This window comes from Aquila chrysaetos, chromosome 15 (genome assembly GCF_900496995.4).
Source record: "Aquila chrysaetos chrysaetos chromosome 15, bAquChr1.4, whole genome shotgun sequence".
NCBI classification, from domain to species: Eukaryota; Metazoa; Chordata; class Aves; order Accipitriformes; family Accipitridae; genus Aquila; species Aquila chrysaetos.
This window is the reverse complement of record NC_044018.1, coordinates 30,085,216-30,111,778: the sequence shown is the minus strand read 5'-3', so window position 1 is coordinate 30,111,778 and position 26,563 is coordinate 30,085,216. Positions and strand designations below refer to the sequence as shown.

At 52.2% G+C, this 26,563-nt stretch overlaps 1 protein-coding gene across 7 annotated transcripts in view; it reads left to right on the top strand.

Annotated features, from left to right (window-relative positions):
* VDR (vitamin D receptor) overlaps positions 1-26,563 on the top strand; it is a 49,830-nt gene that overhangs the window by 20,918 nt on the left and 2,349 nt on the right. For 4 of the 7 annotated variants that reach the window (XM_030036927.1, XM_030036926.1, XM_030036932.2 and 1 more), the window contains 7 exons: positions 9,127-9,198; positions 10,737-10,887; positions 16,738-16,868; positions 24,415-24,599; positions 24,810-24,933; positions 25,470-25,641; positions 26,167-26,318. In XM_030036927.1, the coding sequence (XP_029892787.1) occupies positions 9,135-9,198; positions 10,737-10,887; positions 16,738-16,868; positions 24,415-24,599; positions 24,810-24,933; positions 25,470-25,641; positions 26,167-26,318 (979 nt within the window). In that variant the 5' untranslated portion in view covers positions 9,127-9,134. Of the gene's footprint in view, positions 1-4,860; positions 6,063-9,126; positions 9,199-10,736; positions 10,888-16,737; positions 16,869-24,414; positions 24,600-24,809; positions 24,934-25,469; positions 25,642-26,166; positions 26,319-26,563 lie in introns of those variants that run through there. The other 3 variants (XM_041128894.1, XM_041128896.1, XM_041128895.1) reach the window with 3 other exon arrangements.

Genomic DNA, 26,563 nt, shown 5'->3' with positions numbered 1-26,563 from the left:
AGGTGCAGCGGTGTTGACCATCTCTACCCCTGTGGGTGTTGCAGTGCCCTTGGGTGTAGTGATGCAGGTACTCTGGAAAAAGCTGTAATGACTGAAACTCATCACATGAACCAGTCTGTCACGCAGACTGCATCTTTCCTGGGCTCTCTATCTCGGGCAGAGGTGCTCACTGGGATTGCAGCCTGGTGTAGGAAGGAAGTGTACTGTGGAAGTTTTAGGCTAACCCAGCTGTGCTGGAGACCTGAAAAGTGCTTATGTCAAGCCTCACATCAGCTAAGCTGATGAGGTGTTGTGTCTTTGGCTGCTGGGCTAGGTCTAGAGGAAGGTCCATGTGCACTTTCAGAGCACGCAGTGAAGTGGTGGGGATGGTAAGTTGGGAAAACCTGGTGTCTTGCTGGTTTTTTTCTAGCAGAATATGAGTAAAATGGCTCTGTCTTGTTCTGGGTGCAGTGTAACTGGATTTGGCAGTAGTCAAGGGACCACGTTTTAGGTAGTGCAGACAGGCAGTTGTGCCAGAATTTTAAATTCTGGTTGTAAATACAGCACTATACTAGCACCTAAGCTATTATTGAGATAATCCAGTTTAATACCTTACAGCTGCTTTTTTTCCTTAAACAAATCATAAACACATGCAGCAGCTTCCGAGTGAAAGAAAACCAACACGACTTCCATTGCGTGGATCCAATGCGTGTGGGGTTTTTTTTTTTTGTCGTCTTACCCAAGCTTTCTGGCCCGTGAGGCGTGGGTTCGGTGACTGCCGTCGCTTCTTGTTCATGACTAACATCCTCCTGTGGCACTGCTCAGGAAATGAGGCACTCTGCAGCTCGCACACTGCAGGCACGGTGGTCTCCCTGCTCCAGGAGATGCCTAGCTACTTTTTTAGATTGCTGTTCAAGCCCTAATGCATTGGGAAAGGGGTTTTGCTCTTCATGGCTTGCAGGCTCGGAGGCAAAGTCCCAGGCAGTGCTGCTTGCTTTGACGAAAAGGGAGGGAACGCAGTGCCTGTGGGCAGGGGATCCTTGCCGGGAGGAGAGGCATCCCTTGCAAAGCGTGTGCCCGCATGGTTAGGTTTCTTCCCCCCGCAATATGTGCAGATCGAGCTGGGAGGCAGTAGTCCGTGGTGGTGCCCCTTCTCGTTCAAGACACGGGGTACATCAGTCGAATGATTAAATACAACTTGTTTGAAGTGCCAGCTCATAGGAGAATCGAGTGAACAAGGAATATTGCTGTGGTTGTGTGGTGGAGAGAAGAATGGCACCTGTGGAGCCCCAGTACCATGGCTGGCCTCATCCAACATGTGGGGCTGCCATCTCTTCCATGTCTGAGCTTGGTTTTGTGAGGGCTGGGAGCTCAGAAGCTGCTGGGCTTGTTTTTTTTTTCCTCCTCTGACTTCCTGCTCCCTGCTCTCCCGGTCCTGGGGTGTGCTGCCCTAGCATGGGTACGTTTGATCTGCCCTGCTGTTTGCTCTATCGGTTGGCAAACTTTCACCCTTCCCTCTCCTTATTTTCCTGTTTTTTTTATCTCTGGAGCAGCTAGAGCCGCTGCAAATTACCTCTCCCCCACATCACGGGCATCTTCTATTTAAGAGGCATCTCTTGGGGATGGGGCAGGCAGCCCCCGTGGTTTGGGTGCTGAATGGGGGAGAGGGTAGGGAGGGCTCGGACGAGGCCGGGAGAAGTCTCCTCCTTTCCTGTTCCACCTGAAAGCAGTCATGATTTCCCACAACAGGGGAAATAGAATTGTTTAGCCCATTCCTGGAAACCAGTCCTGGTCTGGCCAGACAGAGCCCTGCTACATGCTAATGGGAAGGGATCCCAGCTGCCCTGACCACCCCCACCCCCCCCCCCCGGGGGACCATGGGGCTGCTTGGACCCTGACTCTGGGGTCACCAGTGCTCCCCAGTATGGGCCCACTCAGACCTGCAGAGGGAGAAGAGCCATTGCTGTTCCTGCACCAGCTCAAACTGGAGGAGGCAGTGGGGTCAAAATGGCCAGTCTGTAGGAATAGGGGTTTTTTTTAGGTCTGATTGAGTAGTTTTGGATCTTTGTCCAAGAAAATGAAAATTCCTACCACTGCAGTTGATGTAGCTGGTAGATGTGTATACTTAAATAAGTGTGTGATGTTTTTGAGGCTGCTTTGCATGATGTCATGTTGTGAGTCATTACTCAATGCTTTCTTTGAAATCCAAGTCCATGAGAGCAATGCTTTGCTGAAACTGTTCTCCTATCTAAAAGCTTGTTTTGATTAGCTTTACCCTAGAAATGCTTTTGGGCTCTGAATCTCTAAATGAATTACTGTGCAGATGTGAAGTGTTAAAATGCAGCAGCTCCTTTACTCCATGTGATGCTACAAGCAATTTAGGGCTTTGCTTTTTCATGATTAGTGATCATGGGCATTACGAGCTGGTTTAATAATTAGAGAGGGGGTTTCAAACAAGGAGGAAGAGCCCCAGATCAGGAGGTCTCTATGGAAAAGACTGCTCAGGAAGCCCAAAAGTCTGATGGAGCCCATGGCAGCCCGTGACTCAATGCCAGAGGATGCTCCACCCTTCCCAGTATGTGTTTCCAGTTCCCATGCCACGGCGCTCACGGGTCCTTCACCAGCATTGAAACTCGCTGCGTATCGGGCTGGCTCTTGCCTCTTCAGCTGTGTTCGCCCCTCAGGGCAGGGACGGGGGGTCTTTGGGCACTCCTGCGGTGCTGTCACTGAGCACTCCTCTCTGTTATTGCTCTTATCGGCAGCCGATGGCCTCTGCTGCAGGTGGGGTGTGCCGGGCTTGCTCATCCCGGTTGGCAGACAGTCTCGAGACCTGGCTCTGCGTCTGTAAACTCTTGCATCAGGTTGGTCCAGAGAGGATGCGTGCTTGGATGAGGCTCATCGGTTGGGAACGAGGGCAGAGCCTGAGACAGGCTGAAGCCAAACAGCCCCTTTCTGTCTTCCCGCAGCCAGTCCAGATGGCATCAATAGGTACCGGCTTGTGCTGAAAAGCCATAATACAGGGAAGGTGCAAAGACGGAAGCTCTGCCAGCCCATGTCAAAGTTGCGGCCGTGTGAAAAGTTGCTTTCATTTATTTGTTGAAGGGGAGTTTGAGAAAGGACACATTGCTCGCATAAAAATCCCATATTAAAGCGATCCAGCTGCCACTAACGCAGTGCCGGTGGGGTCCCCCTTGGCTCACAGATCCAGATGGGTTGCTGCAGCGTGCACTCTGTCTAATTTTTGTGGCTTAAATGACAAAGCGTCGTGCCAGTGAGGAGTCAGGTTGGAGGTATTTTTGATGCGGTGCCCGAGCCATAATCTGGAAATCTGTTTACTTCATTCCTTCCAGTCAGGGGAATGGCACCTAGAAATATTTTCTGCTTTTTACCTGCACATGTAAGGATTTGTTGCCTAATTGCAATGTGAGATCCTATAAAGATCCTCGGCTTATGTGGTAGAAGAGCATGTAAATGGCCAGGTGTTTTTTCTTCTGCCTCTCCATGCTGTGAGAGGCACTGTGATGCTCATCTCCAGCCAGCCCTTGTCCCTGCCGTACACCGGCTCCCTTGGCCCCTTTCCCAGGTTGTTGAACAGGCTTCTCCCGCGCTTCCCATCCAGGGCTGATGCAATTTGTGCCTGGACTCCAGCCCCCGGCTCCAGTCTTGCAGCAGGCGAGAGGAAGCACGTTCGCCATCCTTAGACCTGCCTTGCACACGTGTTTGCTTGAGGACTTGTTGCTGTGCCTTTGGGTGTGGGTGGCGGGATGTCTTTTGCAGCCTACCCAGTGGGTTGCAGGCTCTGCAGCTCCTGTGTGCCTGCAGGCACTCCTGGTGCTGCTCCGACACCTTTGGAGAGCAATCATCCTTCACAAAAGAGTTGGGAAGGGTAGTGTTGCTGTGTTGATGACCCTGGAAACCCAAACCCGCGTATTTGGGGACTGGCCCACGCATCCCCTCTCCTCCCTTCTGGTTTCCCAGATTCTGGATGTGATGGCAAAGATGCCCCGTAATGCTGGAGGTGCAGGGTCACGGTGCAGGCTGGCGAGAGCCCTGCCAGGCTGAGAGCAGACCTGATCTTGCTCTGTCAACACTTTTTTTTTTTTTAGCTTTGCTGCCAGGGACATGGCTGCGCAGATGTCTGCTCCTAACCGCATTACTGGGGAGCACTGGTGGCTGTAATTGAGTTCAGTGTGTCCCCAGGCTTGCTCACTCCCATACCACAAAGTGTTTAGGGAGCCCATAAGTGCCTGATTCCTCACAAGGAATGCAATTAGCATCCTGTTCCTTAGAGGGATTTTTTTAAAAGTCTCTCTGACCTTCTTGAAACTAGTTTTTGTAGCTCCTTTGGTTGTCACACAGCTGGACCCTCCTCTGAATGCCTCATTGCAGTGACATGTTGTTTGCAGACTGGGAGTGTCTGGGCTCTCCAGGGTAGGAGTTGTCATGCTTAGGTGTTGCCTGGCATGGAGGAGCCTCCAGCCTTGGTCTGGGGGTGTTAGCAGAGGCCTCAGGAGGGTTTTACACCTAATCAAATTAGCAGAGGAAGGGGTGGCATGAGCTGATGTGCATCAGGTAATAAATAACTACCAGTCTCGTGACACTGCCAAGCTTCCCAGATCTCCTTGCCAGCTCCCAGGAGGTTGCAGCCACTCTGGGTCTTGCAAAAAAAAAAAAAAAAAAAAAAGTTCTTCCAACCTAGAAATGAAGGTGAGCAGTGGCAAGAGGGATCCAACTGTGCAGCAGCACAGGGAGCTTCACCTGCTACATCCATCCATGTGCAACACGTAGAGCCACCATCCACGTATGGGCTGGTGCTGAGCTCGTGGGAGCAGTGCTTCGTCTTCCTGGGAGGCTGTCAATCCGCTGTCTAATAAATCTCATGGAAAGCAGCTAAATAACAGGGCTCCCTGGAGCTACAGAAGGAAATTATTTAATTGCCTTTTTTTAATAGAGAAAGGGGTTGCTCGCATGCTGCAACTAGATGTTATTAATAGCCTGATTTGTACTGGAAAAAGCTTCTTAAAATGCAAGTGTGTTGCCAGAGGCTCTGCAGAGACTCCGTGGAGCATCGTTTTGTTTTGACATGTCAACAGTGGTGTTAACTGAGTGCAAGCCAGGAAAATAGTAAAACTTCCATGTAAATGAATGGGTCTCTCCAAGACTTAAGAATCTTCAGTAGCAAGTCAGAGCAGTGCCAGGGGTGAGAACTTACTTAGACTTCAGAAACCAGCCTATTCCTTTCAGGCCATGCAGGTAAAATTTTTTTGTTTGTTTGTTTTGCTTGGCAAATAAATTAACTAAAAAATGCATTTTGACAGAGCAACAAGGATACTGAGAATGTGACAAATACTTTCACAGTATTGTAATCGTTTATTTTCTGCATCTGAAAATGTTTAATCATGGTACTCTCAAAACACCAAAGACTTCTTGGTTTCTCCCCCAAATTTCAGCAAAGCCTGAACCTCCTGGGGAGCAGTTCGCTGAATACAGACCTGTATCCTGGGCCGGACAAAGCCCTGGCCTTGCTTCTAGGTGTTTCTTATGCTGGACATTCACATTAAAATGTATTTCTGGCTTTGTGTGTCAGGGAAGTGTGGGGCATCTGAAGCCCAGCTGGCTGCTGAGCAGCAGCCCCACAACCAGTCTCCCATCACACCTCCGGCACTGGTTTCTGGCTCTGGTTTTGTTTTAGCTTGCGTGTTATTCCCAGCTCTGGCTATCGCTGTGGCTAGTGGAAGGAAGGAAGCAGTTTGGTGCTGCGATGCTGGGAAGGAAACCTGCTGCTCTGCAGACACTGAACACGAGTGACTAAGGCTTTCGGCGGGAGCAGTCATCCTCCGAAGCCTTTTCCCTTCTGCCAAGTCCTGATGAGCTGTGAGTGTGAGTTTTGCAAGTTGGCAAGAGAAAAAGGAAAGTGATAAATCATGAGAAAACACCTCAGCAAAGTACTTCCTACCAGTTTCTGAGTGGTTACTGAGGGTACTTGGAAATAAATACAGACTTAAAAGCAAAGGATTCTCCTTTGGGCTCGGCATAAAGGAGGAAGAAGAGCTGATGCTGTGCTTGTTTCCCTGTACATGCAGGTAACTTTCCATGCTCTCATTTCTCGTCCTGTGGCACTGGTGCCCCTCCTGTACCCCATACTGGAGGTCCCAGTGCTCATGCAGCCACCCCACGGTCACTGGGCTATGCTTTCAATGGTTGTTACACTAATTTTCAGGATGATTTGCCCAGTTCCCTTTAAGCTGGGTTACGTTTGGGGAATGGCAAACCCCTCCAGAGGATGCTCTCCCCTTTGTACCGTTGTTTTGCTTCTAACAGATGTGTTCTAGCTTCCCGGCTGGGTGCCGCTTTCCCTGAGCGCAGCTGTTGAACTGCTGCTCGCACAAGGCTCTTGGCCAGCAGCGCGTGGCTCTGTCCGTGCTTCACCATCAGCCACCTGCTTTGGGAAGCTGCTGCCTGCCCCTGGTCCACATCTGCGGAGCTCTGGTTACTCAGACAAGGCTGGAGGCCAAAGCGGGAGACGTTTCCTGCTTGGGGTTAATGACTCTTCCAGCTGCGGTGATGGATGCTGTGCGTGTGCAAGGGCTGCATCACTGGTCCATCGCACGCCGGTGGGAGACGGGCCGGCTGCGTCGCCGGCTGTGCGCAGGGACATACGGAGGGGGAGGCATGGCACCACCTTGGGTTGGGTCTTCCCGGCACCAGCGGCCAGCAGAAGTGAGTCACCACTCTGGGGAAGGCAGGGAGGTGGACACAGGGCCAGCCAGCTCTTGCTTCTGCCTTGCCGCATCCTCCTGCCTTCCCAGGTATGAGGGATCTATTGCAACCCTGGACTAAATAACAGCTGCTGGCAGGGAGGCTGGAGCTGAGCCGAGCCCTTTGCACAGCAGTCAGCTGGCTTATTTGCGCTGTTCTTCCCTCTCGGTGTCTCCTGCAGGTGAACTTTTCCCATGTCTTTAAACCTTGACCATGGTGGCTTCTGTGCTGCTGCATCACCTGGCAGCATCCCAGCGGAGGGTTCCGGTTGCTAATTACAATCACGCAGCCTTCCCTGCCAGCATCTTGTGGCTCTTTGAGCTTTGCTGCTGTGACAGCTATGTACAACCCCCCCAAAAAAGGATCACCTGAAGGTTGAAATTTCCTGACCTACGCGTGATTTGGTGCCTTGGGAATGAGGTGATGGGAAACCTTAGATTTAGCGAAGCACACGGCTGCTCAGAGCCGACCCCGGGGCTTTGCTGGGGCGACAACTGGGTTGCTGCAACTTTGCTATAACCAGCTACAAAACTGGTTTGACCTTTCTGGTGCCTGCTTGAAAGAGGTCAGTGGTTCTAATGCAGATTATTTTGCTTCTTCCAAGAGGTGAAGGCTAAATGTCAGGTTTGATGAATGGGCGACCTTTCATGGGGGTGGAGGGAAACTCCCATGCGCGCTCCACCCCGCGCACTGACGTCACTTCCATTATGGGGCTGAGTAACGTTTTCCAAGAAGTCAGAGATGGTAGGTTGAAGCAGCGTCGTCATCCATGTGGGAATTGCATCTGGCACAGACTTATTACTCTCTGATGAACACTGGTGACCAAATAACGTCTTGCTTTTTTTTTAACTGAGAACTGGAGAAAGCAAAAGGCATGACGAGGGTGGGAGGAGACCTCTCCTAGGGTGACTGGTTGCCATCAGCACCTGCTTTCCCCATCCTGCCTCATGATGCTGGAGGTGTCCCCATGCATGGTCCTGGGAAGGTGTGGTAGAGCAGGGACCAACACAAAGCACTGGAGCAGTATTAAACGGTGCGTCAGGATGTCTGTATGGCAGGGAGGAGGTTTGCTGAGGTCTCCACAAGGGTCTTCACTTAAAAGCAGCCCTGATGCTTGCTGGAGAGAGATGCCCTGCATGACCAACAGAGCAGCTTCCAGTTTGGGCGCTCAGCGGGTGTTTTGCCATGGCCCAGTATGCAGTGGCTGTTGGCACTCCTGGAATCCAGCCCTTCAGGAAGGCGAAGCTGTTCGGGGCTGTCTGTGCCCTACTTGCCCCTACGGACCTCAAAACCCGGTGGAACGGAGGCAGATGCTCGGCGGGGTGCTTGGGACCTGGCCTGAGCAGGTTTCTGCCAAGCACGGGTGAGTCTCAGGCTTATCCCGGATCCAGAAGCTCCACTGCGCACTGCTTTCCCGGGGGAGATCCCCAAGTGCCGCTCTTGGCCGTTCGCTCCCGACGTGACCCTTGGTGGTAGCTGCAGCGCTGTCCTGCAGCGCAGCACTCGAGGAGAATAAACCCTCTGGCTGGAGGCACGTTTTGTGAGCTGACTGGCCGTGGGACACGGTTTGCATCCGCAGCTCTCCTCGCTTTGGCCCTATGTTGTGGCACCTTCATCGTTTAGGGCTGTGAGTCTGTGCTGAACCGTGGAGTGACCCACGGGGACAAGCCAACTTACCGCCCTGTTGCTAATACAGGTTAGCCAGGCCTTGAGGAGAAGCTCAAATAAAACCTTTTCCTAGCTCTGTCTCAACACTGTTAGCCTGGTGCCGGTGTGGTGCTTCTCACCCATGAGCAGAGCTGCTGAAAGAACAAAGAAAAGCTCCACATACTCAGTGCTGCGGTGATCCCATTGACTTTGAGCATGCATGCTCTGTTGAAGGAGGACCCGTGTTTATAGCAGCCATTCAGTTCTGCTTTATGCCATCCCACGCAAGCCAGCGGGTCTCACGCTGCTGCACGCTTGACAGGCTGAATTGTGAAACTTAAATTTATAGGAAAATATTACTGAGGTTAAAGGAACGAGCTGAGCACCTCCTGCTGTCTTCTTTCCTTCCTGTGCCCATGCCCTCACCGAGGGTGGCCGCTGCGTTCACCCGTGCGTTCCTCCGGCTCCCTTAGCAACCCGCCAGCACGCGGAGGGTGGCCGGGGTGTTGCGATATCTCCCCACGGTTCCGCGGTGAGGAGGTGGTGTGGGAACCAGACAAGTGGTACCCGAGCTGGCAGGCTATTTCGAGATCACCCCACCCTGGGCTCGGTGCTTACGTCTCGCCAAGGGGCTGGAGCGAGCCGGGACAGGGGCGTGCAGTCGGACGCTCTCCTTTGACTCATCGACCGTGGTGTTTTGAGCTGTCTCGGACTGTGTCCTGTCTGTCTTTTTAATTGCAGGTGGCTCCATGTCCCAGCTCCAGAGCTCCTGGGAAATGCACCAGCAGAGCATGGCATATCTTCCAGACACAGGTAAATGATAACGCTCCTCCGCACGGAGGACGTTGTCCTTGGGGTTGTGTCTGTCTTTTCCTGGCGGCTTTCTCCAAGCAGTATAGGTGACTAGGACTGTTGGCTGTGATAAGTTTCAGGTGAATACAGGTGAAACCAAGATCAGAGGAAACTCCAAGCTCCTGGAGTTGCTTTGGGAGCTATACATCCCCAGGTCCTCCGGGGACATTACTTGCTGGCCGAAGGGCCTTTGGGCTTTGTGTGCAAGCTCTGCGGAGCTGCTCTACCCTGGCAGGGGATCAAGAGGAGTCCAGGCTTTACTGGGATCAAGCAATAGCAGACTGGTAGACTTACAGTGAGACTTAAATTGTAGGGTTGTCCTCTTGCTTTTTTCTGAATTCACTTTTGCTCCAGACTCACTGTCTGGAGTTACTGAGCGACTGATAAAGAGCATTTTACACAGGACAACTCCAGCACCAGCTAAAAGCCTTTTGAAAACAGACTAGAGACAGCGCAGCATGCTGCAGCTATCTGCAGTGCCTCTTGAGAAATCATTTAGCCATACTTAAAACAAAAAAAAGGCTTGTTTGAAGCTCTTGAATCAACTTAAAATTTCTCATCCTGAGATGTGTAGAAGGGGTAACTCTGCCCTGTGTACGGGGAGACTGAGGCACGGGAGCTGCTGAGAACTCGCAGGGTAAGCTGACCTACAAACACAGCCTGTCCTACCGAACTACTGGATGGTGCTGTCTGAAACCGCAGTCTTGGTGTGGTCTTTACCAAGATTTCACACCATGAAAACTTCTAACCTTTATTTTCCCAGTGCTTTTAGATACTCGGTCTTTCTAATAGCAGACAGACTTCTACCAGTGGATATTGTAAGCCAGGGAAAGTCTTTTAAAAGTTTCATTTTAATATTCATTTCAGCGATCTGCGTTGGGAGTACTATTTCCTCCCTCCCTTGTTTACATCCCTGTTGAAGATTTTTTTTTTAAAACAGCATTCACTTGACTTGTATTTGGGATTTTTCTCACTTACGGGAGCTGCATGAGTGTGCTGGTGCCGCTTCCTGTCAGTGCACAAGGGAAATTCTGCGCCAGCGTACGGGCGGCATGACCTCTTTCCCTGTGGTTTCACAGCATCGATCTGGGTGAATTCTGCTCCCTTCAAGGCTTTCTGAAAACAAATGCGAAGGAGTGAGTGAGGGAGGGGGGGAAAAAAAAAATTATCTGGGTTTGGGGTGGGCTATAGGAGTTCTCCCACTGAAGCACAGCAAACTACTGTGAGCATGCCTGGTGGTGTGTTTAAGGTTGGGGTATGGGAGGGGGACATCAGTCCTGGTTTTACTGGGTAGATGAGCAAATGTGTACGCTTACTAAAAACTGGCTAGAACCTGCTTTTTGGTGGTGTTAGTGTACAGAGCCAAAGGGAACACAGAAGTTTCTCTTGCCAAACGGTGTTGAAGCCAAGGAAAAAGCCTTTTATTTGCATCCAATTTGCTCTTTGTAAAGCTGTGACAGCTTTACAAAATAAATACCTGGCTTTCTCTGCTCTCCCAGACATGGAGACCATGGCTGCTAGCACATCGCTTTCCGACCCAGCTGGCGAGTTTGACAGGAACGTGCCCCGTATCTGTGGTGTCTGTGGAGACAGAGCCACTGGCTTTCACTTCAATGCCATGACCTGTGAAGGCTGCAAGGGCTTCTTCAGGTGAGTGAGGGTCTTTGGGGAGGAGGAATCTTACCAGCAAGCCTGGAGGAGCAGGTGGTCTGATCAGCAGGGTGCTGCCTGGCTGCTCTTCCAGTTACCTGCATCCCTGCAAAGCTGGGCTGCAGCCAGCCTTGCCAGACCTATGCCTGCATTGCAGACAGCTGACATGCCTGCAAATCTTGATAATGGAGAGATCACAAACTATTTCCCTTCTTGTGGCTTGCTGTGGCACCCTGCTACTGGGAAATACGTTGTTTTCCCCTTAGCCAGAGACTTCCATCTGTCTGGGAGCCTTGCAGACCTCCACGTGCTGTATAGGCAGGGGTGTAAGAGGCTCTAGCACACTATGGATGGCACCTGGGAAAATACACCAGAAACTAGCCGTCTTTGAAAACTAAACTGGTATGATGGCCACAAACTTCTATTCTTTAAAGCAAGCTGCCCCTAATGTCTGCTCTGAAGCTCTGTGCACTTGTGTATGGAGATGCATGAGGTCCTCTGCCCACCTGCTGGAGTGGGCACCAAGCTCCTTCCAAAATCAGGCAGTCTCAGTCACCACTCTGGCTCTTGGGGGTTTAAAGTAGCCGTAGGCTGTATATGCAGCTGTTTTGAAGGCTTTTTTCCAGTGTCAGGTGGGAGTCTTGAGTGGTGTCAAGCTGGCCCTCAGCAAGGCAGAAGCAGCTCTGAAAGCTGCTGGGGTCTCTGAGTCTGGAGAGTTGCAGGTTTGTGGATATTTGTTAGCAGCTCAGTTTTACCCCTGTGTCTGTCAAGGCGATGCTCCCATGCAGATGGTGCTGAACCATTCACGTGGGAGTTCAGATCGCTTGCACCAAGTGAGAGAATGACTAAGCACTGGTGAAATGAAGCAAGATAATGACTGGCAAGGGACTGGCTGGGAAAAGCCTTGCTTAAGTATTTTGCACTGTAATGAGATGGTGGCACAGGTGGCTGTGGGATTGCAAACACTGGAGTGCACAGCTTTACACCTTGAGCTGGGCTATTACAGCAACCAGAGCTTGAACTTTCACAGCAAAGTCATAACTCCTCCTCTTGCAGGAATTTCAGGGCTAGATGGGGGTTTTCACATACCACAGTCTTGCAGTCTGTTTTTGAACAGGGCAGATTTGAAGCCTGGCCAACCTGAGCGACAACATTTTCCTCAATTACTGCCACTAAATGAGTAATTCTCAGGTGCTCTCTTCTGCACTCTGGTCTGGTGTCCCTGACCTTACCATCCCCATTGTGGCTGCAGAGGCAATGGTCTGGCTTTTGACCTCTGAAATGGCCAGTGCTGCTTGATGAACCTTTCCTGGGTGTGATGTGGCTCTTGCACTAACGTTGTGAGCCCTGCTGCTGCGCTTCCCCATCTCTATTGTCGCACCGTTGTAATCATGCAAGACGTACAACTGTGACAGTATTTCTGAACAGACATCTTAATGACATGAAAAGCTTTCATCTTCAGCTAGCCCTTCATGCCCCATATAAAGCCTTTATTTTCAATTTAAGGCTTTTACTACTTTTTTTGATCTTGCTTTCCAGGCACGCTCTCCCCAAGCTAGGTCTTGGTGTATTCCCTCTGGCTTACACAGGCTTGTTTACATGCCATTTTCCATCACTGAATTAATGCTTGCAGCTGCCACAGTGTCGAAGTGCCTTCTGCATTAAAATATAGCAGCACTGCCATGGAAGAGCCTGGACCCCTAAAACTCTCCTAGAAAAGCTGTGCATCCCTTTGCCAGCACCTTGGGTTTTATAACAGGGTGTGCTGGCGTGCACTTGCTGTTTTTTCAACTTTCAGCTTGTGCTGGCATCAATTTAGAGTGGCTGATCACACTTACCTGGGAGGTCAGACTCGCAGCCTTGGCTGGAAGGGGCTAAAAGGGGGTGAGTAGCTGTGAATATCAACCTGCAGCAGCAAGATCTTGGGAAGGTTTCACAGCTTTTGCTGAGTGCGCTCAGGCTGTAGATGTGACTTCGCCTCCTCCGTGGGCTCAGCTGAGACTGGTTCCTGCGTACTCAGGGTCTTGTGCACCGTCGCAGAGGGATGCGGCAAAATGCAGCCTGAGCCTTGCCTCGCCGGGGTGACAGCAGAACTGCTGGAGGATCTCCGGGCAGATCTCACCTGCCTTGGGGACGTACCTGTGTGACATGATTCCCCAGTGTGAAGTCCCCCAGGAGGTCCTGCGTTTAATGACTCTATAAATGGCATTAGGAGTTTATTGGCACCTCTGGGCGCTCAAACATGCGTGTAACCTGCAGCACAAACAGACATGAGCCAACCTTTGGCCGCTGGCTTCAAAGTCTGCTGTTTAATAATGATGCCAACGGCAACAGTAGCCTTTTATTGAGCTCTACTGTTTGCTCAGGAGCTCTTAAAAAGCAGCTAAGCCAGAGTGATTTATTCTGCTGTGACTTGGCTGAAGCATCCGTGGATTCTCTAGTTTCTTCTACAGTCCTAGTTTTCCCCTGGTGCAATGACACTGGGCATTAATAGCAGAGCTGCTTGGAAAGGTTCTGGGTATTTCAAAACCTACAAAGTCCCCACCCATCCTGTCTGCATGACTGCATCTCCCACTCCTGTAATCCTTCCTCCCCAGTTCTTTGCCATGTTCTACGTGAAACCTTTAAAATAAATCCATCCCCTCTTCCTCCTTCCCCAGGGGTGTCTCAAGATATTTCAAGGCAAAGTGCAGCTGTCTGGAGGGTTCCTGGGATCAGAAGTGGGGGATGGAGCTGGCAGGATTTGGGGGAGAAAATGCAAACAGATGCAAAATGGGTGCCAGAGAGCTGCAGCTCTGCTCCCGGCGTTGACTTGACTGTTGGAGTACCAAGGGGCTTCCCTGGAGGGCTGTGTAGCTGTAATGGGTGAGAAACAGGGGATTATCCTACCCCAAGTGGTTTGTGATGGTTTTGAGAGGTGGTTCTGCTGCAGCCTAGGTGCCAAAATGACTCCTCGCCTATTAGCCTTGTGGTGGGTGACAGAAAGGCTGTGCCAGGAAGGCCACTGCGGGGTTTGGTTATGAGTAGCGTAGCTGTCAGGAAACGTTATTTCACAGGTTCTGCAAATGTGGGAGTTTTGTGTGTATTGAAAGCCCATTTTGCTAATAAAAAACCTCAGAAAGAGTTACTTTGAAGATCAGCCCTGTCTGGTAAAGGGGGAGGACCGAGCACAGCACTAATACCTGCCACATGATGCAGGTCTGGACCAGGGTTTGCCCTCCCTCTGGTGGGGGCTGTCAGGGCTGCTATTCACCATCTGGCTTTTATGTAACTCCACGTTTCTGATAACCTAAAAGCCATTTCATAGAGGCACTGGGGTTTGCTTTCTCCCCAGTGCACTAGGTACGACTGTCAGGCATATATCTACCAAAAACCAAGCACAAAGCTCAACCTTTGCAGTCAGGGGGTGTTTAATGCTCAGGTTTCCTGACTTGTGGAGCTGGAGTTAGGCAAATCGCAGTCCTCGCTGTGGCTGGAGTGCTCTCCAGATCTGTTGCACGAAACAAAGCCAGATGGGCTCTTTCTGTCCTCGTGGGATGGGCGTCCCGCAAGCACCGGTGAGCGATGGACGTTACCCCTCCACACGCAGCAGCCTGTCCTTTGCCATACTGCCTTTGCAGGCAGTGAGTGGTTATGCTGGAGAGCATCCATGGGAATGCTGTCCCTATTTCTCCCACCAGGTACAGCCACCCCGACCTCAGAGCACATCGCTCCCTGCTCGGCAAACCCCGGCTTCCCTGGCTGCGGCCGTGTTTACTCTCACCAGCGGGCTGGCTTTGCGCAGGGAGGGATCTCGTTATTTTTAACATTCGGCAGCCTGCCTGGGACACAGATCTTAAACGAGCCTTGAAAGGGCTAGTTCTCGGGCTTTATAAAAATACACCGGAGCCAGACGGCGTGAGCTCCCACTGTGGGACGGCCGGCTGCTCCTCTGTGCTGCTGGTGTAACTCGGGGCCCCTCATAGCTGAGAGCCGTGGACCCTTGGGGCAGAGAAGTGGCTGCTTAGAAAAACCCTCTGTTGTACCCAGCCACCCTGTATTCGAATAAACTGCAATTTTCATACCAAACCCGTAATGTTGGCTTGCCCTTGCACACAGGACATCTTTCCCTGCCCGAGGGCCTCGTGTTTCTCTGGCTTGTTTGTGCATTCCCCAGCCTCGCCGTGGGCTATGGGGGAAAAGACGAGCCGCCTGCCTGCCCCAGATGCTCAAAAACAGAGGCGCTCACCGAAACTGGGAGGTTTTGGGGTGTCTGGTTTCAAATCCTGATTTGCCCCTGGGCTGGGCCACATTTGTCCCCATTTCTGGGACAGCAAAGGTCCTGCTGGTCTTGGTGGAAGGGGAAAACCCAAAGAAAAGCGATAAACTGAAAGCCGGCCGCTGGGTGAAACAGGAATTTCTTCGTGTAAGGCAGGTTATGGAGGGCTCTGCCATCCGCCTCTCCTGTATTAATTTTCAAAAATGCATTTATTCATGTTAGGTGAAGGGAGAGTAAAGCCTCTTTGTTTACATCTCCCTTTCTAAAATAGCCTCTAATTGCATGCTATGTGCTGCTTGGGTCTGCAGCCCAAGAACATATTTTATATTTATACCCTATAAGCACAGGCTTGGCGCCGTTCCTGGGCTGGAGGGGCCCCCCTGCCATCGCCCTCTCAGCCTGCAGTCACCCATTTGGTACCTCCACATTGTTTGCCCGCAGAGCACAGGGGTCGTGCACCATCAGCTCAGCATCGCGGAGGGATTTTATTGCTAGAAGAGCAGCTCTTTCTAGCAGGAGACTCTCCATCCCAGTGCTGAAATACATCGTTAACTTGGTGGCAGATTTCTTACTGTTGTACCTGAATTGTATCTCGGTTTTGCTTCTCTGCTCCATTTACGCCTCTGAACATCCTCACTTTGACTTTCCAGCCTGGAGGCACTCTGGGTTTGGTTTACCTCCATTCAAAATCACCTCTTCATTTAAAGCGAGCAGCACCTTTAGAAATACTTGCAAATCCAGACATAAGCTTCACTGGCTGATGGCAGATCATTGAGTAACTTTCTCCAAAGCAAAGACTCAGCATCTCTGAATGCAGAGGAGAAACCGCCCTTAATGGACCAGCTCAGCTATGCCTGTAATGTGTCATTAGTGGAAATCGCGCAGGATGGCCCCGCAGAAAGGCGAGTTTTCGCTGGGAGCTCTGGCTTTGACCCTTTGTACTTGGAAGGTTTACAGTCCCGACTGCAGCAGTGGATTAACGTGGCACGGTGTGGTTTTGGTGGAAGAGAGGGTTATTATGTTAAGTGTTGTTTCTCTTGTATCCTGCAGTGAGATTTCTTTCTCCTGCACACACAAACATGCGCTCCAGCCAGTTATTCTAGCAAAGCCAGGCTTTAAAGGCTGGTAAATATTTAATAACATGGGCTGCTTTGGTACATACCGGCCTCCATCCTGGTTTCTTTTGCTGCTGGTGCGGGTTTCTCTACAATCCTTCCACCCTTCTTTTGGCCTTCAGAATACCTGTTCAAAACCAGAAGCCTACTTAACCTATGGTTGAACCCCTCAGCTGTGTCCTTGTAAGAAGTTCTCTTCCGTGCTGCCCAGCAATGCCTGAACCGTTAAGATCAAACCTGTAGATGCAACCAACCAGGTACAGCCTCTCCAACTTAGTCTTCTCGAGCGACCAGCTGAGCTGAACAGTCAGGTCAGAAATGTTTCCAGCATCCTCTTAGCAATCCCTCTCCAGAAGTTTGCTGTCCAGAGAGCTGGATTTGTGCTTGCATCTCCTCCTGATGTTTGGAGCAGCCTCTTGCACAGTCAAAATGGTGTTGACTTGACCCAAGATGGGTTTTTTTTCCATTTTTTTCCAGGAGAAGCATGAAGAGGAAAGCGATGTTCACGTGCCCATTCAATGGTGACTGCAAAATCACCAAGGACAACCGGCGCCACTGCCAGGCGTGTCGGCTGAAGCGCTGTGTGGACATCGGCATGATGAAAGAGTGTGAGTATGCGGACACGCATCCCGTGGGGAACGGCCCGGCTTCATGCTGTGTTGTCCTTTTTCTTCTCAATTAATGTGTGGTGCAGAAGGCAAGGCATGCGAGAGTAAAACCTGAAAGCCCTACGAGCGTTCGAAGAGGATGCAAAGGGCAGGGGATATGGTAGGTAATGATTGAGAGGAGCTCATTTAATGATTGAGGCGGTTCCGGTGGTGGTTAGCAATCTGGAGAGTTGCTTTTATCAGAGCCAAGTTGCCTTTGCTGGCTCTTGGGGACATCAGCTTAGCGAGAGCATCCGGGGCTGTTTCTGATTACCTCCCGGTTACATTGACTGAACTTACTCCCGTCGTGCCTGTGCAAAGTCATGGTCCTCTCCAACGCGTTTTTGCATGCTCCTTGCTGCATCCAAACAGGGAGAGTTGAATGAGCTTCCCCACAGTGACAGTAATTTCATCAACGTGGGACTGGCTTGCATTTTGCTCTGCCATACCTCTTGGGCTTTTTTTTTTTGTGCCCTTATCCTTGCAACATAGGTCCGTCCATCCAGCCATGTGCACAGCAGAGAGTTAAGTAAATAGCAGAGGGAAGTAAAGTAGTTTTTAACCCAATCCAAACACGCTAATGTTGTCCAAATATTTATTTTCTTCAACTATATTTATAGATAAGCAGCTTTTAAAAATAAAATTTGTTTGACACGCTTCCTCCTACGTACACATGCTTTCCACATCCTAAGTCTTAAGGAGAAGGCTGGTGTTCGGGTAGTGTTCAAACCAAAATAACAGCCTTCTGCTAGGAGACATTGCAAACAGGACGTCATGTCGAATGATTGATGGACCTGAAAATTTGGAAGATGGAAGTGGTGCTCATTTCCTTATGTGGTGAGCAGAGAGCAACCAGCGTTCGATGTCACAGAGTGCCACCAAAGCACCTGGGTCCTCCAGAAAATTGGAACTTGTAGGTGTTTGCAGGAAAAAATGCCTAACTTTCCAGTTGTCCCAAAGATTGAGCAGATCCCTGTTGAAGAGAAGACCCCTGGATCATCTTCTTTCAAACTAGCAGCTGTGTCCCATAAAGAGGGAGAAAAAGACCATATAATACACCATGTGTACCCATGCTTTGGGTGAGCGCGCGGACGTGTGAGCCCATGGTAGCCAGTCAGTGCGGTCCGTAGCCGTTGGTAACGAGGGAAATGTGTTGACTTGCACCAGTTAATTACCCAGGAAAGGCTGGAAAATTCAGTGACAGCAATGCATGAGATGTTTGCACCCCGGCCAGGCCCAGGTCCCAGGGATGTGTGTGCTCTCTGCAGGAGTTAACTTATAAGCGACCCTGTTAGCAAACTGTTACTGGATTAACAAAACCTAACCTAAGGAGACTAAAAATAGCCTTTCTGTGGACTTTGCTGATGGTTAAATGAAGGGGAACGAGGTGTGCTGCTGTTATTTTTAGGTCAAATCAGGGATCTTGAACCTCTTGAGGGGAGTTTATGTCTTCCCCAGGCTGTCATTGAAGGCGGTGAGGAGCCCCATGGCCAAGGCTGGGCAAGTTTGACCCCACTGCCGACGGGATCTGAGTCCGAAGCAGAAATGAGAGTGCGATGAAGAGGGGGAGGAAGAGGGCAAACCCCGGCAGACCTTGTGCCTGCGTTAATTTGGGGTCTGGTGCAGGCAGACCCTTCTCCATCCCTGGAGTGTGGGGTGGTTGTATGGTCTGGATGATTTTAGACGTCATCTCCAGCCCAAAACACACAGGGCTGAGACCAGTAGCAGCATGGCCGTGCCAAGGGTCGCTTCCCCGACGCGTGGTCCGTGTTTGGGTGCAGCCGAACTTGTGGACCAGGCGCTGTGGTGATGGGCTCGAGGAACCAGTGCTTGTCAGGGAGGCACAGAAAGGCGAAGGGATCACACGAGTTCAAACTCATTCGGAGCAAAAGCCCTGAGCCACCGGCGCTCCCCGGGGAGCTGGGGACAACATCAGGGCAGCCACTGTCCCCTGAGGACGGACCAGGGAGGGGAGGAGGTGGAAGCTGGAGGGCAGCCGAGGTTACAGCCATGAGGCTGGAGCAGGATTTATAGCCCTGCCGCAACGCCTGGGCTTACCCCAAGTTGTCTGCAGCCAATGTTAACAAATATTTGTGGTTTTCCGCCCGTCTTATCTGTGCGGGGTAAAGCGCAGGGCAAGCTTGCGGGGCTGTGGGGTGTGGGATCGGCAGAGGAGAAATCCACGTCGCAGCCCAAGCCATGGTGTTTGGGAGCGCTCCTTTCGCCACCCTCGGGAGCGGTTTCCCTTCGGATGGCTCCAAGGAGGGCAGGTCTCCAACCTAGGGATGCCTCCGGCTACCCTGTCTGCTTGCTGCTGGTTTCTCCTAGGATGATGCTTAGCACTAATGTACTTTAAAGAGGGGCGAAGACTCTGTTGCTGGACTATCCTGCCTGCTTTGGCACTGGTTTGGGTGGCAAGGAAATACTGAAGTTACTCCTTCTGCCCTGCAAAATTGCCTTTTGCCAACTGCCTGGAGCTCAAGAAGGGGCGTTCATCCCTCGGGGCCATGTTGGCCAAAGCACAGGGCGTTAGATGGACCTGGGCTCCGCAGCCACCTGTAACCTTTGGGTGATTCACCTCTCTTAGTGTCTCTGCCCCTTCTCCCCCAGCCTTTAACAGCTCTCCAGTGTTCACAGCATATTCACACAGGGATGGGGGACAGGTCGTCTGTCCTGGACGGTCTAAAGGTGTTGCCACAAAACAGAAAGATAAATTATGCATCACCAAATCAAGCAGCTGGAGGGACCCACGGGCTCCCCGGGGCTGCAGCAATCTCGTGGCACTGAATTCATCCTCTGCCTGCCACCTTATTTGCTGCTGGGGAGTTGTTTTGTGCTTGTCGTGGTGCCAGTCAGCTGGGAATCAGTGAGTCTCCTTGGGAGGGTCCCCACAGCTGGGGCGGTTTGTCCCTCTGCAGCTGGGTCCTTGGACATCAGGGAAGGTGCTTGCAGCTAATCGCCCTCCCCAGTGCCCCAGCAAGGTCTGTAGTTTGCCTGCAGTCAGCACCCCATGGATCTTCTCTCCCCTTTTCCAAGGAAAAGGCTTGCTGGCATCTGGTTGTAGTCACAGCTGATGCTCAGCATCCTCACCACGAGACTCGATTTATGATCTCAGTGCTGAAAATCCCCAAAGAGGAGGAGAAAAAAAAAACCAAACCGTCATCTCGGAGCCAGGGAGAGGAGCAGAAACTGGAAGGAGATTGTGCGGGAGAGGGGAATTTCCCCAGTTGGTCAGGAGAGGAGAGGAGGAGCTCAGGGGAGCAGGCAGTGCGAGGGCAGCAGTAGCCGGCAGGGTTACGGTTGTTTAGTGTGGGAGCGCGGGACAAGGGTGAGCAAGGAGGGAGGTGGCCTTTCCAGCTCTCCTCCGCTTCCCCGAATAGGCGGTGATACTCAAAAGCAAAAAAAGTCCCGGCTGCCCCAAACATGGAATATGTTATTCCCCAGCCTGTGAGCTGCTGCACGTCAGCGTTGTGCAATGCCGGCCCCTGGGACCCGTGCTGACACCAGAGACTGGCCGAGAGGGAAAGCAGGAGCACGAGAGGGAGGCAAGAGTCGTGGCCATCCAGGAAAACGTCACTTAGCGGCGGCCGGCGTTCGCAGGCTGGCTGGGAAGCGTCTCCGCTCCCGGCGGGCTTGAAGCACGCGCTATAAACATCCAGCGTCCTCTGTAATTAGAGTAGGCATGGAAGCCGGCAGGCGCTGAGCATCTGGAAAGCCCTTTCCGAAATCTGTGCAAGCATCGCTTCGGTTAGTCATGTCTCAGCTGTGTCAGAGGGACACAACCTCCTTGGCGGGGGAAGAGCGGTAGCTGGGGGCCCTGCAGCTGCTGTCGCTGCTCCGATTTGCTCCAGCAAGGGTCTGGGACCTGCGATTTAAATCGCTGCTGCTTGCCTGTCGCTGCAAGCTTTCCTCCTCTCTGGTTTCCGTGCAAAGCCACGTGCTGTAGGAGATGCACGCTACCCAGCCAGCCCATAGCATCCCATTACCTTCCCTCCAGCCATCGCAGTGTTTGAGTTCCTGTTGAGCAATCTGTTTTTTCTGTCTGTGTCACCCCTTGTCCCATCCCTGTCGCCGTCGGCTGTGCTGCTAATTACACCTGCAGGGATTTGGCCGCGTTTAGAAAGGCTCTGTCTTCCAGTGACAAAGGCATCCCGGGGTGGTCACAGCTGGGGTTCGGGGCAGGTCAGTGGGACTGAAAGGTGCGGTTTTGGGAGAAGGGGCTGGGATGAATTAGGCTTCGCTCCCCAGTTTTAAAGGGTACATCCTGGGTATTTACTGCATGAACTGGTGCAGAGTGATCCTGGGCATCCGTGGCAGTTAAGCGGGGTCACAACGCCCTGCAGGGCTGCTCAGGGGATGATTCCCAACCTTGATGCATGTGCCTTGTCCCTACAGCATATTAAACTGCTGCTTTTGCTGCTTGACCCTCATCTAGCCGTGAATCGCCCTAAAGCTGCTCCTGCAAGGGGTGTTTCTGCAGCCCTCACCGCAGCCGCTGTCCCAGCAAGATCCCAAATACCACCCCACCGTGATGGCTGTGCCGGGCAGGCTGTCCCAGGGTGGGGGAACAACCATGGGCCTTTTTGCACCCCCAGGGCTGGACAGTGTCCTTGGCTCCAGCTGGGGCAGGCAGAAGCACCCACCATTCAAGCTTCCGTGAAATGCTCAGACTCCATCCAGCGAACACGTTTCATGCCTGATATTTCCTAAACTTCATTTTTGCTTTATATTTGGCTGCTCTTTCCCCGCCTGACAGAGCAAGTCTGCCTCCGTGCTGCTCCGTATCATCCTCCAGCATTTCCAAGCCCCTGGTTTTGGCTGGGGTTGCGGGGTTGTATCCTCACCTGGCCGGCTGCATCCTCGTGTGCTACCCTCGGTGTCGGCCGTGGCCTTCCCTGCTGCCCTTGTGGTGTCTCACAAAGAGGGCCAGCATCTGTCTGGAAGCGATGGGCAGATGTTATCTCAGCCTCTGCACGGACTTTGGGTCAGGGCAGCCCACAAACGCTCAGCCACGTCGCCGGTTGTGCCAGGAGTCTGTGGCTGGATGTCTCCAGCTCAGTGTTCGGAAAGAGATCAGAGCTGGGGCGTGAGCTGGGATGTCAAGTGGAAGGTGCAGGCATCAAGGCACTTCCCGGTCCTGCATTCCCCTTGGAGGCAGGCAGGGATGTGGTGGGCAACATCCATCCCCCTGTGAGTACAACCGAGGGTCGAATCCTTTTCCTCAGATCTTTATAAAGCAGGCAAGTCACCACGCTGGCACCCCTTGTCCACGTTACCCCTGGTCCTACCGAAAAGCCGTTCCTCGGGCACAGCCAAGCAAGGTGCGTTTCAGGTTTTCTGCTCCCCAGCGTTACCAGGAACGATTTCACCAGAAACGCCGGGGGTGGTTCTCAATCCGCAGCACCGATGCCGGGCTGTGTCGTGGCTTGCACAAGTACCGCTGCGTCATGGCACTGGCCTCCGCAACACCAGACAAGCTGGAAGGGAATCACAATTCTCCTTTTATCTGATTTTTTTAAACACCTGCAGGGCTTCCTTTGGGTTTTAGTCTCCTGTAGGCTCCAGCAAGTCCTATCAGAGCATTAAACACCAAACCCGGGACCTGCTGCCGTCCATTTCTGTCAACATCGCTGGCAGTTTGGCAATGGATGCGCAGCAATGTGCAGCACTGCCGAGCTTTGGTGCAGCCAGCAGCCCTGGGACATAGTGGGAAACTGGATCCTTTGTTGCATAGACCCTGTATAGGGAACTCTTGGCTGCCTCAGGCGATAGTACTGTGGGGAACAAACCTTGCCAGCATTTGCTCCCCCGCCAAAGTGATGCTTTGGGAAATCCTCTTGGTTTTCAACTCCTACTAGAGTGAGAAATGCTGCTGCCTCACTGTTTCAAATCTGTTTGAGGGCTGGATTTCTTAAAGGTGGGTGGGAAATCCCAAGTTGATTTCCCTTGCAGTCTTGCCCTAACACAGAAACATCCTTTTCTTTCCGATCTGCTCTGCAGATGCTTCCTAATTTTGGATTGATTCACTTGCAGGATCTGAGATTTGCTCAGACATCTGCAATAATCCCTTCTGAAGCCCCGGTGCTTGGGACAGGCCATGCTGGCAAAGACTTTGCACACCATGGCCACAGCCCAAGCCCTTGGCTCTTTGCCCCATCCTCATTCCCAGCCCCATGTGGCTCTTTCCCCACAGATGCTGCCCCATCTCTGAACAGTTTCCCTTCTTGCATGCAGTGCCCACATGGATCCAAGGCTTTTGTAATAAGAACCAGGACGGGAGAGAGCAAAACCCTAATTTTTCTCCCCAAGCAGTCATGCTATCCCCTGCAGAGCTGGCCCTAATGTGCTGATCGTCGGAGTGACCTTTCGGTCCGAGCCGGTCGTTCCTGTGCCTCTGAGATCTTCAAGTCCCCTCTGAGATTGTGCAAGTTTGAAAATGCATTGGAAAAATGCCGTCGGCTAAAGGTGGCAGAAGGGAGCGGGTCTGCAAACAGTTCCTTGCCTCGAGCCCTGGGACCGTGGCTCCCACTGCCCTTCGCCAAACTCTCGTCCCAAATTCCACCTCGACTCACCCAGCATCAAATCTCTGCAGCCCAAGGCAGGCAGAAAGCCACCTTGTCATCAGATAACGTGCTTGGGTTTTCTTTAATGACTGGTTAAAGGGCTAATAACATCTTGAGGAATGGGCATTGCTATTTTTAGGACCTGCCAGTGGAGTGTATTAATGAGTGCTTTTGTGAATGTGTGACTCTGTTACAACCCCCCCATTGCTTCCCCAAGAGATCATTGTGGCTCCCTGTTGCTTTTCTTCTCTTTCAACCCTGTGAGGCTATTCAGGTTTTTAAGCTCTTTTTAAAAAAGTAAGATTTGAGCCCAAATTGCCTGTGGATGCTCCCCTTCCCTCAATAAATGGGAGAAGCCTTGCATATCGATAGCCTTTGAGTCCAACCCTTGGCTCCTGCTGAAGGCTGCCACCCATAATACAAGCCATAAACACCCACCCTGGGAGTGGGGGTATGTTTATATGTCCCATTAGCTTAAAAATACTTGCGATGCTGCAGAAGGGTTGCTGGATACCCAGACTATTGCTGCTACAGCCGGACGCGGAGGCTGAGCGATGCCGCATTGGGCTCCCTCTGTTGTCGGGCACTGACAGCAGCACTGGAGCGAGATGAACCCGCTGGCTTGAGTCTTGCAGGATCAAGATTTCTTTCACCTGACAGCACCGAGCAAACAGCAAGGTCGCAGTGCAGAGCAGACATGTGGCAGCGCTGACGTGACCTTATTGCACCTGGTCCTTGCTTAACAGCACCCAAGTGGGCTATAAACTGTCCAGGTCTCGTAGCGGGAAGCCGTGACCCCGCAGTCGAGGACAGGAGCAGGATGGGGTTGATGCGTGTTTAATAATTGATTAGCAAGGTGATGGGGATGCTGGCTGTAGCGGCCTGGGGTTGCTTCAGTCCCTGTTTCCCTGCACCTCTTTCTGATGCTTTCCCTGTCCCTGCAGTCATCCTGACGGACGAGGAGGTTCAGAGGAAGCGCGAGATGATATTGAAGCGCAAGGAGGAGGAGGCACTCAAGGAGAGCCTGAAGCCCAAACTCTCGGAGGAGCAGCAGAAAGTCATTGACATCCTCCTTGAGGCTCATCGCAAAACCTATGACCCCACGTACGCTGACTTCACCAAGTTTCGGGTACGTCTGGGGCACGCAAGCCCCAATTCCCGTGCACAGGACCAAGCGTTTCCTGCCCAGATGCACCAAACCCATTTCATCCCACCACTTCTCATTAGGGAGGAGTTAAAAATCCCAGTGCAAAAACCTTGATGCTGTTGGCAGCAGGCGAATGCCTGCCACCAAATTGCTCTCCCAGCCCTGTTCCTCATGTCCTGCTTTCTCTTCCAGCCCCCCGTGAGAAGCAACCCCAGCAACAGGGGGGCAGCAAGGTCCTCCTCCATCCTCACCCAGGACTTGTCGTCGGAGGACTCCAGTGACCTTTTTGGCTCCGATGCCTTCAGCACGTTTCCAGGTACCACGCTCGTCTCTCCGTAGGTGAGGGGGGTAGAAGTGCAGCAGCTTCACCTCAGTCTGGCCATTCAGACCTTTGTTTTACCTCTTCTGGGGAGCTTATTTAACTGTGTATTTAACTTATTTAACTTATTTAACCCCCCTCCTGGGGCTGTTGCAAAGGCTTTTTGTGAGCAAAAAGCATTAAGTGCTTGGCTGGATCATGGCCCTGCAGACCTCCGTGTCTGAGCCCTCCAGGATGGCCAAGAGGAGTGTGAACGTGGACGCTGGGCTGCGTCGTCACTGCTCTGGCTGCAGTTAGACTCGAGCACGGCACAGGAGAGGAGTTAAAGGCCCCAGTGCAAAAAACTTGATGCTGTTGGCAGCCAGCACACGACTGCTCTCTCAGCCCTGTTCCTCACGTCCTGCTGCCTAAACGCAATGCAAAGCCCTCCTGGCAGGATGGATGCCATTCCTGCTGCGGGCTGGCATCGTTGCCCTCACCCGTAATGTCTTGCCTACAACTGAGGTACCCTCTGACCATCTCCCTCTCTCCAGAGTCTGTGGAGCCCCAGATGTTTTCAAACCTGGTCCTCTCCGAGGAGAATGACGAGAGCTCCTCCATGAACATCGACCTCTCCCACCTCTCCATGCTCCCGCACTTGGCCGACCTGGTCAGCTACAGCATACAGAAGGTGATTGGCTTTGCCAAAATGATCCCGGGATTCAGGTGAGACGTTTGATCCCAGATCCGATGTCCATGGCGGTTTTCCACTCTCAGGAATCCCGTCCTATCCTTCACAGCTAGACCATTTTTCTCTGTTTCATCTTCACAGCTGTCCCTTGGGCTCTGTTCCCTTCCCAGGTCTGTTCCTACTTTCACGTTTTCTGTCTCTCCTCCTTCCTGGGGTTACTCCTCTCCTATCTACCTTGATTCACCCAGACTCTGTCAGCAAAATGCTTGAGCTCCTAAGATGCTTGAGGCCATGTGAGCGGTCCCCATTCTGGTTTGTGAAGGACCTCAGGTCCTGTTTAACTCCAGGCTGGTGCCTGGGGTGCTGGGTGGTGCCACTCAATAAAAGTAGCTGCAGAAATACCTGCTGCTTAATCACCCAGAAACCCGGGGTGAGGGAGAAGCTGGGGTGTCCCCAGCAAAGGGACTGGGTTACCGGTGGAGAACCTGGCGCATGGGTGGCAGGTTTCTGCTCCTTTGCCCACTGGACATGTCTCACATCACCCTTTTCCCCCTGCCCAGGGACCTGGCAGCAGAGGACCAGATCGTCCTGCTGAAATCCAGCGCCATCGAGGTGATCATGCTGCGCTCGAACCAGTCCTTCACCCTCGAGGACATGACGTGGACCTGCGGCAGCAATGACTTCAAGTACAGGATCAGCGATGTCACCCAAGGTAAAGGCTGCCAGACACTCTCCTGCTTGCTGTGGGCTAAGAAAGTCATCCCAGCCTTAAATTCAGATGCAAAAATCCCAGACTGAGTAGTCAGCAAGCAGGGATGCATTGCCAGGCTGCACGGCTGCGGTACACGGCAGCACCAGCACCTTGGTGGTGTCATGGCTGGGCTGAGACGCCCGTCCCGGCATCAGCCGTGCTCTCTCATCTCCCGAGCCCGGCGCTGCGGGACACGCGTGCATCCC